Source organism: Ahaetulla prasina, chromosome 1 (genome assembly GCF_028640845.1).
Source record: "Ahaetulla prasina isolate Xishuangbanna chromosome 1, ASM2864084v1, whole genome shotgun sequence".
NCBI lineage: Eukaryota > Metazoa > Chordata > Lepidosauria > Squamata > Colubridae > Ahaetulla > Ahaetulla prasina.
The window spans coordinates 33,522,633-33,541,464 of record NC_080539.1 but is presented as its reverse complement, the minus strand read 5'-3'; the positions used below and the strand labels follow the sequence as shown (position 1 = coordinate 33,541,464).

Genomic DNA, 18,832 nt, shown 5'->3' with positions numbered 1-18,832 from the left:
AAAACGCTGAAATGTCCACTCCTGCATGCTGTTATATCAAAGGCCTTCTGTGTTTGAAATCTCTGTATCAAATCTACAGTGTCAGTTCATTTTTAAAATATTTAACTGGGACTGAGACACTTGTATACCTTTCTACCCATTAGAACTATGGCAAATGTGTTAGTGTGATTGAGTGCTAACTTAAAACCATCTACCTGCTTTTACACTTACTGTGATTATTGAGCTTGGGATTTCTTTAAATGAAAACCTGACTTGCCATCTGCATTTTGTAATTAAATCTACACTTGGCTGAAACATCAACAGCACAGTAGCCCTGCAATTCAGTCTACCATGGCTATTTGTTTTCCAGACCTGGATTTTTTTTTGTTTTATACCAAATGTCCCGTGTCTCTCCCTCCCGCCACCTCCCCCAGCCAGCCAAGAAATCTGAGAACAAGAGATAAGCACATGATGTTTGATAGCTGTTTCAAAGATGGCTGGGTTACAGGTCTCTGCATATAATATACATGCATTCATTTCCATCTATTCTGGAACTATTAAAGAAGGACATTCAGTAATCAGTTTATCCAATGAAGGGGAGAAATCTGTTTTGGTACTGAAATGCTTTGTGGAGTGCAAGTCCTATATTATACCACCGAAGAAAGCATTTTCTAGATGGAAAAAGGTATATCAAATATACTGCAGTGACCACTGGGTGCTGCTATAGTTGGAAGCATACAGACCTATTTCTAGAAACGGCATTCTCAGCAACCCATTACTCTTTTTGGGAAAACAGACATTTTCAAAAAGCTTTCATTTTGTGCTATATCTGCTGACAGCTTTAAGACACATCGTATTTCAACCCATTACTCCACTTGTTTCAAGTGAAACAATACAATATGATGTGTGCCATTTCATTTTGCCATCTGTGATTAAACTTCTAGCACACGTTGCATTTTATTGTTTCACTTGAAACAAGTGGAATAAGGCTTAGGTTGCCATACCACAAAAAACTGTACAGCAATTTCATGGTTTATAGTTATTTATTTATAAATTTTATTGGCTGCCCCCTCTTACCAAGTATTAACACATATGCTGTAAGAGTGGAAGTGGAAGTGGCTAATGTTACATTTGTGATTTTGTTTCCTTAGACCTCAGTTAGACATGGCGGTAGAAAGCTATTGCAAGCAGAAATTGTAGAAACCACTTTCAAATCAATACAATTGCCATACACTCAGAACTATACACTTAGCTATAAATTTGGGGAGTATTCTGGCAACTTCCTTCCTTCCTTCCTTCCTTCCTTCCTTCCTTCCTTCCTTCCTTCCTTCCTTCCTTCCTTCCTTCCTTCCTTCCTTCCTTCCTTCCGCTTTTATTATTTTTATAAATAACTCAAGGCAGAGAACATATCTAATACGCCTTCCTTCTCCTGTTTTCCCCTAAAACAACAACCACCTTGTGAGGTGGGTTGGGTTGAGAGTGAGGGACTGGCTGAAACTTGACCAGCCAGTTTTTTATGCATTTTCTAGCAATCTCCACAATTTTCCTACCTGCCTGCCTGCCTCACCTCCCCTTGCCCCTTCCCACCTCCTCCCAAGTGAGTTGCCCTCTGAAAAATCTATGGGACCACCTTTCCCTAGAGACATCTACCAGTCCTTAAACATTGTCATTTTACAGGAGCTAGGAAACATTTCCTTTTCAATGACAGTCCCTACCCTGTGGAACACTTTTCCCCCTCGAATTCAGCAGGCCTCTGCACTTTTAGTCTTCTGTAAAGTACTGAAGACCTGGCTTTTTGCCCAAGCCCTGGGATAAGATAAGCTGCCAGAGTTACCCCTTGGTAAGATGGACAGCCAATAAACTTAATAAACAAATAAATTGTAACCTTGACTTGGTACCTTGACTTGTTTTTAATGCATTTGTTTTTTTAATTGTGTTAATAATGGTTTTTATGTTTTAGTTTTTGATTGGTAGCTGCCCAGAGTTTGTTATAAGATGGGCGGCTATATAAGTCTTTAAAATAAATAAATAAATAAAATGCCTATAGGCATAAATAAATAAAATGCCTTAAATAGGCATAAACAAATAAATAAAATGCCTTAAATAAAATGCCTATAGGCATAGATGATCTTTAACAGAAAACGCTGAAATGTCCACTCCTGCATGCTGTTATATCAAAGGCCTTCTGTGTTTGAAATCTCTGTATCAAATTTACAGTGTCAGTTCATTTTTTAAATATTTAACTGGGACTGAGACACTTGTATACCTTTCTACCCATTAGAACTATGGCAAATGTGTTAGTGTGATTGAATGCTAACTTAAAACCATCTACCTGCTTTTACACTTACTATGATTATTGAGCTTGGGATTTCTTTAAATGAAAACCTGACTTGCCATCTGCATTTTGTAATTAAATCTACGCTTGGCTGAAACATCAACAGCACAGTAGCCCTGCAATTCAGTCTACCATGGCTATTCATTTTCCAGACCTGGATTTTTTTTGTTTTATACCAAATGTCCCGTGTCTCTCCCTCCCGCCACCTCCCCCAGCCAGCCAAGAAATCTGAGAACAAGAGATAAGCACATGATGTTTGATAGCTGTTTCAAAGATGGCTGGGTTACAGGTCTGCATATAATATACATGCATTCATTTCCATCTATTCTGGAACTGTATTAAAGAAGGACACTCAGTAATCAGTTTATCCAATGAAGGGGAGAAATTTGTTTTGGTACTGAAATGCTTTGTGGAGTGCAAGTCCTATATTATACCACCGAAGAAAGCATTTTCTAGATGGAAAAAGGTATATCAAATATACTGCAGTGACCACTGGGTGCTGCTATAGTTGGAAGCATACAGACCTATTTCTAGAAATGGCATTCTCAGCAACCCATTACTCTTTTTGGGAAAACAGACATTTTCAAAAGGAGAATCATTAAAGCATTGCATAAATCCGGTAAGGAGTTAACTTTATGTATGGGTAGTCCTCAATTAATTTAATGACCAAAGTTACAATGGCACTGAAAAAAGTGACTTATGACCATTTTTCATAGTTAGAACCTTTACAGCATTCCCCATGATCATGTGATCAGAATTCAGATGCTTGGCAATTGGTTCATACTTTTGACTGTTGCTGTGTCCCAAGGTCATGTATTCACCTTTTGCAACTTTCTGACAAGCAAAGTCAATGGAAGCCAGATTCACTTAATCATGTTACTAACTTTTCAACTGCAGTGATTCACGTAACAAGTGTGACAAGATGTTATGTCTCGTCCAATCTCACCTCAGCCGGGGTCTTCTTATCTGCTTCCGAACACGGAGGAATGTTCTAGTATGCCTCCCGGCCCCAGCCCTGGCTCCATGCCCAGACAGGCTGAAGAGGAAGAAATACCTCCAGCCCCCAGCTCTGGCTCCATGCCCAGGCAAACGGAGCAACTAGACCCCTCCCCCTCCTCCACAGCATGTGAGCCTGAGGGAGGTCTATTGCCAACAGCTGCCGACTGGAGTGACCCTCGCGTCAGAAGATTTGATAGGCGGAGGCAACAGAAGGAAGGAAGGAAGGAAGGAAGGAAGGAAGGAAGGAAGGAAGGAAGGAAGGAAGGAAGGAAGGAAGGAAGGAAGGAAGGAAGGAAGGAAGGAAGGAAGGAAGGAAGGAAGGAAGGAAGGAAGGAAGGAAGGAAGGAAGGAAGGAAGGAAGGAAGGAAGGAAGGAAGGAAGGAAGGAAGGAAGGAAGGAAGGAAGGAAGGAAGGGAGGAAGGAAGGAAGGAAGGAAGGAAGGAAGGAAGGAAGGAAGGAAGGAAGGAAGGAAGGAAGGAAGGAAGGAAGGAAGGAAGACAGACAAGAAGGAAGGAAGGAAGGAAGGAGGGAGGGAGGGAAGGAGGGAAGGAAGGAAGGATGGAAGGAAGGAAGGAAGGAAGGAAGGAAGGAAGGAAGGAAGGAAGGAAGGAAGAAAGAAAGTAAGAAAGAAAGAAAGAAAGAAAGAAAGAAAGAAAGAAAGAAAGAAAGAAAGAAAGAAAGAAAGAAAGAGAAAAAGAAAGAAAGAAAGAAAGAAAGAAAGGAAGAAAGAAAGAAAGAAAGAAAGAGAGAGAGAAAGAAAGAAAGAAAGAAAGAAAGAAAGAAAGAAAGAAGGAAAGAAAGAAAGAAAGAAAGAAAGAAAGAAAGAAAGAAAGAAAGAAAGAAAGAAAGAAAGAAAGAAAGAAAGAAAGAAAGAAAGAAAGAAAGAAAGAAAGAAAGAAAGAAAGAAAGAAAGAAAGAAAGAAAGAAAGAAAGAAAGAAAGAAAGAAAGAAAGAAAGAAAGAAAGAAAGAAAGAAAGAAAGAAAGAAAGAAAGAAAGAAAGAAAGAAAGAAAGAAAGAAAGAAAGAAAGAAAGAAAGAGAGAGAGAGAGAGAAAGGAAAGAAAGAAAGAAAGAAAGAAAGAAAAAGAAAGAAGAAAGAAAAGACAGAAAGAAAGAAAGAAGAAAGAAAGAAAGAAAAAAAGAAAGAAAGAAAGAAAAAAGAAAGAAAGAAAGAAGAAAGAAAAGACAGAAAGAAAAAAAGAAGAAAGAAAGAAAGAAAGAAAGAAAGAAAGAAGAAAGAAAAGACAGAAAGAAAGAAAGAAAGAAAGAAAGAAAGAAAGAAAGAAGTGAGGACTTTGCTAGGACTTTGGCAGAGCTGCAGAGGCACACCTGATTCGGATTTCCCTGACCCGGCCGTCAGCGGAGGAGTGGGACACGACACAAGGAAGGTCGTAAAATGGAGCAAATATCACTGAACAAATGTCTCACTTAACAGAAATGTTGGGTTCAGTTGTGGTTGTAAGTTGAGGAATATCTATTTTTATTGTGCATATTAACTGGAAGCTCTGCTATAAGGACAAAATGATATGAATTACCAGGTGAAATAGTTACAGAATACAAAATGTACGACAGTCTTGGTTTTTTAATCTTTTATTTGACTCCAAATTTCTACCTGTCCATCGTAGTGAAATGCAACTTTTTAAAGAATTAATTTATTAAAAATGCAAAACATTAACATCTAATATGTTAATATCAGCCCCTCATTGGATGAAATTTATTGTATCAGTTGCGTGGTCCTTTGGTAGAATGTTGCCCAAGAGCAATTAGCAGTAGTTATTCAAAAAGCTAATTTGATTATTCGAATTAACATGTATGATGAAAAAGCAGCATCTATCAGTGAAGCCAAAGCAAGCTATTTCCTTAGGAAAGTCAGTTTATGCTCATATTCTGAGCCAAAGCTATTTCCATAATCTCCCAATCCACTTATCTGTTGAATGACCCAAGCAGCTTTTCCAACGTGTTAGTATTTCTTATCTAGCTGCGGACAGTATACCTTTCATTGCAGAGTTGTTCTCTCATCCTTAACTATAGAAAGTAGAATTAAGGTACATAGGATTAAATCTGATACCTAGCCATTTTAATATAAAGGATCTGCTTTCTGGCATTCTCTGAGTCAGGCAAAGTCTAAACATATCTTGCTGAAGTCACTTTCTGGTCTCCTGCCTGCTCTGAGGACTTTGCTAGGACTTTGGCAGAGCTGCAGAGGCACACCTGATTCGGATTTCCCTGACCCGGCCGTCAGCGGAGGGGTGGGACACGACACAAGGAAGGTTGTAAATGGAGCAAATATCACTGAACAAATGTCTCACTTAACAGAAATTTTGGGTTCAGTTGTGGTTGTAAGTTGAGGAATATCTATTTTTATTGTGCATATTAACTGGAAGCTCTGCTATAAGGACAAAATGATATGAATTACCAGGTGAAATAGTTACAGAATACAAAATGTACGACAGTCTTGGTTTTTAATCTTTTATTTGACTCAAATTTCTACCTGTCCATCGTAGTGAAATGCAACTTTTAAAGAATTAATTTATTAAAATGCAAAACATTAACATCTAATATGTTAATATCAGCCCCTCATTGGATGAAATTTATTGTATCAGTTATGGTCCTTTGGTAGAATGTTGCCCAAGAGCAATTAGCAGTAGTTATTCAAAAGCTAATTTGATTATTCAATTAACATGTATGATGAAAAGCAGCATCTATCAGTGAAGCCAAAGCAAGATATTTCCTTAGGAAAGTCAGTTTAGCCAAAGCTATTTCCATAATCTCCCAATCCACTTATCTGTTGAATGACCCAAGCAGCTTTTCCAACGTGTTAGTATTTCTTATCTAGCTGCGGACAGTATACCTTTCATTGCAGAGTTGTTCTCTCATCCTTAACTATAGAAAGTAGAATTAAGGTACATAGGATTAAATCTGATACCTAGCCATTTTAATATAAAGGATCTGCTTTCTGGCATTCTCTGAGTCAGGCAAAGTCTAAACATATCTTGCTGAAGTCACTTTCTGGTCTCCTGCCTGCTCTGAGGACTTTGCTAGGACTTTGGCAGAGCTGCAGAGGCACACCTGATTCGGATTTCCCTGACCCGGCCGTCAGCGGAGGAGTGGGACACGACACAAGGAAGGTCGTAAAATGGAGCAAATATCACTGAACAAATGTCTCACTTAACAGAAATGTTGGGTTCAGTTGTGGTTGTAAGTTGAGGAATATCTATTTTTATTGTGCATATTAACTGGAAGCTCTGCTATAAGGACAAAATGATATGAATTACCAGGTGAAATAGTTACAGAATACAAAATGTACGACAGTCTTGGTTTTTAATCTTTTATTTGACTCCAAATTTCTACCTGTCCATCGTAGTGAAATGCAACTTTTTAAAGAATTAATTTATTAAAAATGCAAAACATTAACATCTAATATGTTAATATCAGCCCCTCATTGGATGAAATTTATTGTATCAGTTGCGTGATCCTTTGGTAGAATGTTGCCCAAGAGCAATTAGCAGTAGTTATTCAAAAAGCTAATTTGATTATTCGAATTAACATGTATGATGAAAAAGCAGCATCTATCAGTGAAGCCAAAGCAAGATATTTCCTTAGGAAAGTCAGTTTGCGTTCATATTCTAAGCCAAAGCTATTTCCATAATCTCCCAATCCACTTATCTGTTGAATGACCCAAGCAGCTTTTCCAACGTGTTAGTATTTCTTATCTAGCTGCGGACAGTATACCTTTCATTGCAGAGTTGTTCTCTCATCCTTAACTATAGAAAGTAGAATTAAGGTACATAGGATTAAATCTGATACCTAGCCATTTTTAATATAAAGGATGATAATGATTCAAAAAAGTGAGTGAATATGCCTAGCAACATGCATCTTCCAGTTACCCTAACTTCTCCAGAAAAGTGAAGGTAAGAATTAATTCATCTTGTACATTGTCTATACAGGTAATACTCGATGTAACAACTGTTCATTTAGTGACTGTTCAAAGTTACAACAGCACTGAAAAAAGTGATTTATGACCATTTTACAACCTTTGCAGTATCCCCATGACCATGTGATCAAAATTCAGGTGCTTGACAATTGATTATTTATGACTCTCGCAGTGTCCCAGGGTCATGTAATCCCCTTCTGCGACAAGCAAAGTCAACGGAGAAGCCAGATTCACATAACAACCGATTTACTAGGTGATTCACTTAACAACTATGGCAAGAAAAGTTGTAAAATGGGGCAATGCTCACTTAACAAGTGCCTCACTTAACAACATAAATTTGGGGCTCAATTGTGGTTGCAAGTTGCATTAGGTATCTTAAAAAAAACTTGATGTTTATTTCTTTAGTTTGCACAGAAGTGGGTTATAGCACAGTGGATGTCCAGGGCATATCTGAAGCATCTATTAAAATTTCTCTATTCAAGTCACCTCCCCAAGATTCCAAATATTTATTGAAAAACTAAGTAGAAGAATTAATTCCAGAGGCAATTATTCAAAGAAAAATAAATAAGGAAAAAGAAAAAAATAGCATCAGTTATCCAAATAAATGATAGACTCCTTTCAAGGATGTGAAGGCAATAAACCATGTACACACAATACACAAACATATACATACACACTATGGTCACATACTAAATTTGGTCTTTATCTAAGGGTATATTGGAAGTATAGAACATGACCTTGAGAGAGAGAGAGAATCCATTGCCAAAGCAACAAACAGTTCAATGTGGCTTTAGCCTGTATGAAATATATGGAAACTTCTCAGGTAGGAACTCCCCTAATGCTCAAGAAAATAAAACCGGAATGGGAGAAGTACACTAATGTTTTAATATGGCTGTTCTAATAAAAGCAGTTTTAGGCCCACATGTTATCTGTTCCTTGGTTTGATCTTGTAGTGCTGATAGGGCAGTACTATAGCAATGTGATCTGGATGGGCGAGATAGTCAACTCACTCTGTGAAAATCTCCACAGCAGTTTCCCCATGGTAGGGGAGTAGGATCCATTTGTTTGGACTGCCTCTGGTATCTGATGGGCCCCATTGGGCTGGTTAAAGAAACATGCGATTGTAACCAGGAGTCTGGTGCACAATTCAACTGAGGCCTTAGCTACATACCATATATCCAGTGGTGGGATTCAACCAGTTCGCACTACTTTGGGAGAACCAGTTGTTAACTTTCTGTGCAGTTTGGCAAACTGGTTGTTGGAAGAAATCATTAGGGCAGAGAAACAGTTGTTAAATTACTTGAATCCCACAACTGCATATATCACGACCCTGGGTTGACCGAATGATGCCATCAGTCTTTTTTTTCAATTCTGGAGGCTGGATGGGGAGGAATGGATTTAGCTCAACCCTAACAAGACCAAATGACTCTGGGATTTTGAGACCACTCGATCAGAGAAATTCCATCATTGGTTCTGGATGGAATAGCACTCACCACCAGAATTGATAAATAACTGCCTAGACACTTGATTCCTACCGGAAGAATAGGAGAAAGTCATGGCCAGGAGGACCTTTGCACAAATTCATTTTGTGTGACAAACATATCCATTCCAGGATCAGGAGGCCCTGTTCATGGTCACTCACACTTTGGCCATTTCTCATCGGATTATTGCAACATACACTATATGGAATTGCCTTGAAGATCACTTGGAACCTACAGCTGATCAGAATGTGGTAGTGTGTGTGGTAATGGACACACATCAGTGTGCCTCTATTGAGCTGCAATGGCTGCCAGAGGATTTTTGGTTCAATGTATTGATTGTCACCTACAAAGGTCTTCATACTATGGGGATGGAATATTTATAGGACTGTCTATCTCTAATTTCTGTCAGTCCCCAAAGATCCAATAAAGTGAGCATGCTTCAGGTTCTTTCTATTAAACAATTCATCTGGTGGGATCTAGGAGGGTACGTGTTAATCCTTCCAGGTGGTTCAGATAAGAAATACAATTATGAGTACTAACTCTGTCTTTATTGTAAGGTTACAGTAACAGCATCTTGCAAGAGTGAAAGTATTGCTCCTCTCCTCTCCTTTTACTCTCCAGGAAACTAGGAAGGGTCCCTTCTGAAATGCTTCCCATGTCCCCCACCTCCTGTAAACTTGGGCCATATCAAAGTGCAGAGTTCCAGGCACAAATTATTACTAAAATGATAAAAACAGTTTAAAATGGAATTGGAATAGAATAAGATTTAAAATGAAATTGGAATAAAATACAGTTTAAAATAATAGCTTTGATTAGCCTATAGGCCATATCAAAGCACAAGGTGCAAACACATATCGCCAATAAAATCTTATATAAACAATTTAAAATAAGAATAGGGTAAATACAATAGTTATAGGATAAGATACAATATAATTTAATACATAAATATATAAAATAGAATAAAATGACATAGAAACCCTTAAACTGAGATATCTTTTAATGATGGTTATCAAATCTTCAGTTCTTCCTCCTGCCTCCCAAGGTCATTCCCACATACCATCACCATGGCTTCTGTGTCACTGTGCCTGTCCCATAAACAGCAGAGACCCCTCAAGATTTGGATGGTTCCAACTCTGCTAGCCCTTCAAAGCCATAAGATCTGATTTTCCCAGTAGGTCTTTAGCTAGGAAGTTAGTGTCTGTGTTTTGAGGGATACATTTATTGTGGAGTTCTTATTTCTCTCTGAGTTTGGTTGTTTCCTTGCCAACTTTTCATTACCAAACCAGGTAACATCATCCTCGATTTATTGTGGATATGTGGTGGCCTCAGGTAAGATGTATTTTAATTTTTGTTTGGCTATTTTGGCGTTTTTTTAAACTGGATGTTAGCTGCCCCAAATCACAGTTTGATTAGGCAGCTATGCAAATTGACTAAATAAATAAGTTCAAGTAGACCTCATCAAGAGATACTTTAATATGAATTTCTGCAGGGAGCAGGGTTCTGCTTAAATGGTTCCTCCTGATTCTGAAAGTACCAGGGTTAGGTTTTGGATAGATGTACTTTAATTTGGACTAGCCCGAGAGGCTTCTTGGATGCCATTCTTATGGGGGAAAGCGGTTAGCATCAGTTGAAACCCTGTGCTTTAATAATTTCATTGCTTTGTATTATTTTGATATAATACATCTAAGAAATAAATTTGAAAAAAATAGAATTCATTCCAAGGAGTTGAATAATTGCAGCCCCCACATCTTAAAAACATCCAGGAAAGGGTGATTTCCTGAGGCTGTTCTGCTTTTGAACATCTCTTAACACCAGGAAGGAGTTTGTTGTTCCTTTTATCTCTGATCAGGTGGTGCAGTGGTTAGAGTACAGTACTGCAGGCTGCTCCAGCTGACTGCTAGCTGCAGTTCAAATCTTATCAGGCTCAAGGTTGATTCAGCCTTCCATCCTCCCAAGGTCGGTAAAATGAGGACCCAGATTGTTGGGGGCAAAATGCTGATTCTGTAAACCGTTTAGAGAGGCTGTAAAAAGCACTATGAAGCGGTATATATGTCTTAAGTACTTACGGGACCGCCTGCTGTTACCGCATGCCTCCCACCGACCCGTACGCTCTCACAGAGAGGGACTTCTCAGGATGCCGTCCACCAAGCAATGTCGGCTGGCGGCCCCCAGGGGAAGGTCCTTCTCTGTGGGGGCTCCCACACTCTGGAACGAGCTTCCCCCGGGTTTACGCCAAATACCTGACCTTCGGACCTTCTGCCGCGAACTGAAGACACATCTTTTCATTCGTGCGGGGCTGGCTTAAATTTTATCGATTTTAAATTTTATCGATTTTAAATTTTTTAATATTAATTTTAATGGGGTTTTAGTTTTATATATTTTAAAGTTTTTTAGGCCAATTATAAAATAAATTTTTTAATTTGTATTTTAAATTGTATATTGTATTGTCTGTTTTTACTTTTGGCTGTACACCGCCCTGAGTCCTTCGGAGAAGGGCGGTATAAAAATCGAATGAATAATAATAATAATAATAATAATAATAATAATAATAATAATAATAATAATATTGCTATCAGCTTCCCTGTTATTTTCCTTCATTAATGGTCCTTGTGCTGCCCCCCTCTTGCCCCCCAAAGCAACAAAAAGCAAGTCTATTTCATTCTCTGATAGCAAACTTTCATATATGGAAAGAAAGCAACTGTGTCTCCCCTTCATATTTATTTAACCCTTCATGTTTTCATTGCATTTTTATTTGTTTTTTCAGACAGATGATGACTCCCCAAGTGACCCATATCAATTAGAAGAGACACAGGCCTTGCCCTTAGGCTCCAGCCTAAAATAGGCAAGGTACATAAAAAGACGGGCAGGGGAAGAAAACGGGAAGGAGACTAATTCTCAAGGCCAGAGGGGGGGTTGGAAATGCAGATTGGGGCAAGTCCTTCACCTTTATAATCATTCTTCTCTAGTTTGTGGACAGCTGCCATAAGTCTTATTTTAAATCTGCCTATCATGGATCTATTGAGGGAAGGACTACAAACATATCAAGGGCAGAAGTTTTATTTCCTAATTGAAAACGGATTCACATGATACTGTGCAGTTTCTTTTTTCCTTGAGTAATTAAAGCTTGATTTCCTGGTATAAAGGCAGTGTGACCCAAAGCACAACACTAGCAACAAATACATAAGTCCTGGCTGCTTCATCTAGAATCTTCACAATGCTGGTGTGAATGCTTGGTCCAACCCCCCCAATTCTCAGCCTGCATGGCCATTACTGAATTGGAGGAGAGTGGCCTAATAACATTTAAGTTCAAAAATACTTTCTATGCAAGTATCTAATTTAATGGACCCAACCACCCGCTAATGTAGTTAAAACACATATTAGCTCTGGTAATTAATTTATATGAATATTTATAAAAGGGTTATTTTATTAATACTGTATGCAGTATAATTTCCTTACTTTAAGCCATGGTGAAGAATCTTTTATTTAAAAGGATTTGGTAAGCTCATCAGACTGGATGAGATCAACATTCAAAAACATCTATCTGTGTCTGTCTGTCTGTCTATCTATCTATCTATCTATCTATCTATCTATCTATCTATCTATCTATCTATCTATCTATCATCTTTTTCTCTCTGTCTCTGTCCTACCTTTATTATTTTTTACAAATAACTCAAGGTGGTGAACATACCTAATATTCCTTCCTCCTGCTCTTTTCATCATAAAAACAACCATGTGAGGTGGGTTTGACAAAAAAAAAAAAGGGACCGGTCCAAAGTCACCCAGCCAGCATTCATGGCTAAAGTGCTTTCTTGCCTGGTGCCTTAACCACTAGACCAAAGAGGCTCTAGTGCAGGGGTGGGCAATTAATTTTTATCAGGGGCCGCATGAGAAGCCTGAATTGTGTCAGAGGGCCACCAACTTTCTTTCATTGTAAAATATTTAAATTAAATATTTTGAATAGCTGGTACTGATAATCAGAAGAATAAAGCACTCTGTAAATATGTATATTAGGTTATGTGAAACTGTGGTCTATTGGTTAAATAAGAAAAACAATTATTGAACCAGTGCAATTTATTTTTTATGGTGTTTATGATTGGCCTCATAGGGCCGGATAAGACGACAAAGGCGGATGGCTATGGGCCTTAATTTGCCCAGGTCTGCTCTAGTGGCCCTATAAACCGTTTTTACTAGCTTTGTATTGCAGAAACATAATAAAAGTTGGCTACTGAAAATATTTATTGCTCACCCAATGGGTCATTCATTTTATAGGCTGAACAAACCTTAGTGAAGACACATTGATTGAGGTCATACATGGTTTAATGGTTTCTTTGGTTTTACCTTAATGTAGCAAACAAATCAATGGTGAGTAGTGTTACATATATGAACCCATGTGTTAATTAAGAGCCCATCTTTAGGGGAGACATGATAGCAGTGTTCCAATATTTGAGGGGCTCTTATAAAGACGAGGGGGTCTAAATCACTTTCCAAAGCACCAAAAGGCAAGACAAGAAACAATGAATGGAAACTAACCAAGGAGAGAAGCCACCTAGAACCAATTAGAAATTTCCTAAGGGTGAGAGCAATCAACCAATGGAATAGCTTGCCTTTCAAAGTTGTGGGTGTTCCATCACTGGAGGCTTTCAAAAGCTTCCAGGACAACCATTTGTCTGTAGGGTCTCCTGTTTGAGCAGTGGGTTGAACTAGAAGACCTCCAAGGTCCTTTCCAACTCTTATTGTATTCTATTTTGGCTGAATATACTGCAAGGCTCACAATAAAGTACAGATGGTGGTGCGGTGGTTAGAGTGCAGTATTGCAGGCCACTTCAGCTGACTGCTAGCTGCAATTTGGCAGTTCGAATCTCACCAGGCTCAAGGTTGACTCAGCCTTCCATCCTTCTGAGGTGGGTAAAATGAGGACTCAGATTGTTGGGGGCAATAGGCTGACTCTGTAAACCACTTAGAGAGAACTGTAAAAAGCACTATGAAGTGCTAAGTGCTATTGCTATCAGCTTCCCTGTTATTTTCCTTCATTAATGGTCCTTGTGCCGCCACCCCCGCCTTGCCCTCCAAAGCAACAAACAGCAACTCTATTTCATTCTCCCATAGCAAACTTTCATACATGGAAAGAAAGTGGGACAAATGACTTTATAGTTAAGCAACCTGTGAATCTTACTTTTCCCTTTCTTAGAACTTTCCAGGCCTGTTTTAAACCCTCCGGTTCAACCCGAGAGGGCATGAAGCGATGGCAAGGCACTGCGCCGAAGGTGTCCAGGGTCTCCTTCTAGAAAGTTTAGTGGAGACCAGGACGGCGGAGCTTTGGGCATCTTAACAACTGCGTGGCGGGAACAAGCAGGAGTGGCCTCAGGTAAGCTGCGGGTCCTTCCTGCCAGGTTGTTGTCGGCCCAGAGCACACAAAGGGTTAGTTCTCCAACGGGCCGAGAGGGGGGAAAAAAAAAAGGGTGGGATTTGGGCAGCTGTGCCGGCTTTCCTTTCCCAGGCTCTCCAGTACCGAAGCAGACCGTGGGAGAGGCCGAGGAAACGGGCCGGCAGGGGTGGGGTTGCCTTGGCTGTCGGCTCAGCCGCCTGCTCTTTGGCGCTAGGCGCTTGCGCCTGCCAGGAGAACCGCCGTCGCCGCCGCCGAAGAAGAGAGGCGGCGCGGTTCCCGAGCGAGCCTTTTTTTCGCCGGCCGGGGAGATCCGACGTCGAAGCCTGGCAAAGAGGCTCCCGAACAGCCCGTGAGCGCCGGGGAAAGCAAAAGGCATCTTCCTCTTTCGCCGGGTTGCTGGTTAGGAGAGATTCCCGAGAGAGAGAGAGAGAGAGATGCCTCTTGGCTTGGAACCATCTCCCACTCCGGAGCTTCTTGGGGGCAGAAGTCCGGCCATTCCCGACCACCCATCCTCAGTCTTTGGGAGAGTCTCCCTCTTGCCTTGTGCCGTGTGACGTTTTTCGGAAGGCGAGAGAGGGGAAGGCAACTCCCAGCCCTCAGCAGCTCGGCGTTTTGACACGTGTGGGTGTTTGTTTGGCACTTTTTTTGAGTTCCTCCCATCCCCAGCACCACCGCCACCCTCGGTCTCCTTCATCGTTCCCGAAGAGGCCTTGCTTTGCTCCTCCTTTTTCTTTGGCTGCAGCTCTTCTTCCTCCCCCCGCTCTCTTTTTTAAAAAAAATATCTCCCTTTTGTGCAGGGACACACGCAAACCCTCGCAGGCGCAGCAGCAAAGAACGCGGGGTCGTCCACAGTGGCAGAAATAACCGACCGCACATCTTGCGGGGGAGAGCAAGGCAGAGAAAGCTGATCCCAGGACCCAGACCTGAGATACGGATGAATCCAGAGGCTCCGGTGTGAGATGGATGAATAGAGAAGACTTGGGGAAGGGGCATAGCTGAGCTGGACCTTTCTGCTGAAAAGAAAACGGGGGTTTCTTCTGAAAAAATGGTGGCTTTATTTGGGCTGGGTTGCTGCTGAAGAGGCTTCTCTCCCGCCTCCCCACCTTTGTCAAGCTCTCCATCTCAAAGTGGCAGCCAGGAAGAGGCTGTAAGAAGACTCTTGACAGAGTTGCTTCCCACCTTTGTCACTCCTTCTCTGTGTGGGAGAAAGCTGAATATCACACATAAGCTTAGAGGACATTTCAATGGGGCCTGATCCAAAGATTTCAACCAACCTACTTTTGCAGACACCACTGAGAAAACTGGTAAGAAGGGAGAGCAATTTTTGGTGAATATGAAACTGAGCGGGGAGATACTGGACTTGCTAGAAGAACTGAGGAAGATTGTGGGAGGGTGCAGGCAGAGTGGCCAACTTACTTCCATTCTTTCTACCTACCTTATCTTTTCTTATGGATTCAGGATCCTTTTCTGATCAAATTTGGATGATTGCTATAAATTAGCAGGAGGGAATGAATCCAACATTTGCCCCAAAATTTTCTGTTTCTATATTTATTGAGTGAATTTTCCTAGACAAGGCTTAAATCAGGTTGGGTTCAACTGTGGTTCAATATGCTGCAAAACCAGGAATATGAGCCATAATGTAGTTTGTTTGAGCACTGCCTGTACAATAATGTGAATACAGCCATTGAGTTTTGTTAACCCCAGATGAAACAGTTGTGTGATTTAGGGGCACAGGCATGAAACAGAAGCTAGAAAAAATAAAAGAAGCAAATATATAATGTTTGATTGGAAAATTAACTTTGCTCTATCTTCCTACATTTTTAGAAGCCTTTGATGCTTGAAATTGTGAAAACCAGACTATCTAAACTTTTTAATAAAATGCTTCTGAAACTTAGTCATATAATATAGTCACTTGTGTTTGCAAAATGTTAATTTTTAATGTATTCTTAGTACAAAATTCATTTGGGTGAAGTGTCAAAGTGAAATGGGAGTGACAGCTGAGGGTGACAGTTTGTAGAGCTTGGATATTGGTAGAGATTCAACCCATGTTATAGTAGGCCAGACCTGAAGGGAAGACAGTCTGTCTTTTCCCCCCCTGCTAATATATTTCTCTCTCAGTCAGGGGCTGTCATGTGTTGGGAAGATGACATCTTGAAAATTGACACCGGAAGAAGCCACTGAATACCTGTTCCTAAAGCTTCCATGCCTTCCAGGATACTGGGAGCTGAACTGTTGCTGAGGTAACTTTTGGCTTCTAGGCAGATTCTTTTCACAAAGTATCTAAGGATTGTGTGGTGGAAACCAGCAGGATGCCTCGGAATAGGGCATTCTCCGAGCCTGAATACTCAGTAGAGTATTCTGCAGACTATTCAGTCAGCTTGCCTTCTGACCCTGAGCATGGGGTTGGCCGGACCCATGAGGTGACGGTGAGGAACTCAGGTTCTTGCCTCTGTCTGCCCCGTTTTATGCGACTCACGTTTGCCCCTGAGTCCCTGGAGAACCTCTACCAGACCTACTTCCGGAGGCAGCGTCATGAAACTTTGCTGGTCCTGGTGGTCTTTGCAGCCCTGTTTGATTGCTACGTTATCATCATGTGCACAGTAGTATACACTTCAGAGAAGCTGGCCCCTACTGTGGCAGCATCAGTGGGCCTGGCTGCCCAGATCCTCCTCTTTATCCTATGCAAGTATCAACTCCTGCCTGATCGTATCACCCGGAAATTCATGCCATACATTCTGTGGATACTGATAGCTGCTCAGATATTCTGCTACTTGGGCTTGAATTTTGCCTGCTACCACGAGGCCAGTGACACAGTTGGATGGCAGGCCTTTTTTGTCTTCTCCTTCTTCATCACCCTGCCCTTGCATCTCATGCCCATTGTCCTTATCTCAGCCATTTCTTGTGGCATCCACACGCTTGTATTAGGAGTCACCATTGCACAGCAGAAGCAGCAGCAGCTGGAGTCCATCTATGGAATCGCCTTGCTGTGGCAGGTAAAAACGATGTGTTGGTTAAAAAAAAAAAAAAGGAAGCCCGTGAATGAGGGCAAAGGTGCATATCTTCTTCTAGGCTGAAAGCTTCCCTTGGCTATTGAGCAGATGGATGGGAGCCATTCAATAAGCTTAATGCTTATTGACATTTGATGACAATAAGTCAATTGGTTACTTTCCAGTTATATATTTTATTATAAATGGAATACAATTATAGTTGTGTTAAAAATTACAAGATGGTAATACTTTTTGGACCTCTTTTTGGGGAATCACTTCCAAAACTTTTGGGACCTAATGGAAAGGAAGGAAAAAATGGAACCTTTTGATTTTGGACAAAGGATTAGTGAGTTTGTGGAGGAAGATTAGTGCTGTGGATAAAATGGCTCCATAGAACTAGTTCACATATGTGGAATTCCAAGCCTAACATATTTTATATCATTTTAATTTCTAGAATCTCAGCCACCATTTCAGAAAACAAGCAAATGGTACCATGGGTTTCAAGATCTCATGACTCTAAACCTAGTTCATTGGCATTGCTGTGTAGGGTGTTGCTATGTTGCACCAGGGACCGGTTCCATGGAGAAAGGTTTTTCCACGGACTGGAGGAGGTGTGGTTTTGCATGCTGCCTGCATCCCTCAGATGGGGCTTCACTTCCCGCATTTGCGTGGACTTGTTGCTGGCATGCTGTGGACTGGTGCCAATCCATGGGCTAGGATTGGGGACCCCTGCTCTACACGACTAACTGGCCCCTTCTCCACCAGACATAATAATCCTTAAAGTTTCTTCTTGCCACACTGTTGCTAAAATATAGAGTTTGGGGTACAGAGAGAAAATCCAACTATCAAGTCCAAAATAAAGCTTGTTACACAGATCTATTTTTAGTAATTTAATTTTTTTAAAGAGAATATGCCTTTAAAATGTTTCAAACATTAAAATCCAAAAAGCATTTAGATTTCACAGTCTGAATTTTATTTGGAGGGGGCAGGGTGCCAAAACAGAAAAAGCCTGTAAACGGTTTTATTTTGTAATGCTACAATATTCCAGAGGTGCTTCAGTTGAACTGAAGACGCTTCTTGGATGAGAGGTGAAACGTTTCCTGAAAAAAAATCAAGAAAATCTTGTTACCTTTATGGAAAAGCACCTTTGGGACAACCATGGCCTCAATGATTGAGAATCTCCATAGAGAATGCTACAGATAATTTAAAGTTGATTTCATTTGAGGAAAAGCAGATTTTTTCTCTTGTAAGAGTGATCTTCCTAAAGAGAGTGCTACCAATCACGTTTGTCATCAGGGATTGTCATGCCTAGACAAAGGATGTGATTCTGTGGGCAGCCACAATTTTCACTGAAGCTGAACTGATTTTATTTCCACTCCACTCCAGTTTATCAGCATCTTAACTTACTCTAAATATAATATGCAGTTTTGATATTGGGTATAATGCTGTAATCTAAGATAATGTTCAGAAGTAGTAGAGTGGAACCAAACACTGATTAGACTCTACTGAAAGTACCTTCCTCCTGCAGAGTTTTTTTTTTTATAACTGAAGTAGTGGGTTGGGAACCAATTGGTAGCTAAGATCTTAAGTAAGAGAAGCAGATAGAGGCAGCAGCTAGGAAGAGAAAAAGAGGTGTGGGAGGGAAGAGATCCAACACATACAAAGGCTTTCTGAAATGCAGAGTTGGCCTGCTTGTAATCCAGTTGAATGAGTTGTGAATCATCTTATATAA

The 18,832-nt window shown here is 40.5% G+C and overlaps 1 protein-coding gene across 2 annotated transcripts in view; it reads left to right on the top strand.

Annotated features, from left to right (window-relative positions):
• Window positions 1-14,242: 14,242 nt before the first annotated feature.
• The window catches only part of ADCY3 (adenylate cyclase 3), an 87,475-nt gene continuing 82,885 nt past the window's right edge, over window positions 14,243-18,832 (top strand). The window contains exons 1-3 of one of the 2 annotated variants that reach the window (XM_058164795.1): window positions 14,243-14,734; window positions 14,911-15,417; window positions 16,232-17,106. In XM_058164795.1, the coding sequence (XP_058020778.1) occupies window positions 16,423-17,106 (684 nt within the window). In that variant the 5' untranslated portion in view covers window positions 14,243-14,734; window positions 14,911-15,417; window positions 16,232-16,422. Of the gene's footprint in view, window positions 15,418-16,231; window positions 17,107-18,832 lie in introns of both variants that reach the window. The other variant, XM_058164796.1, reaches the window with a different exon arrangement.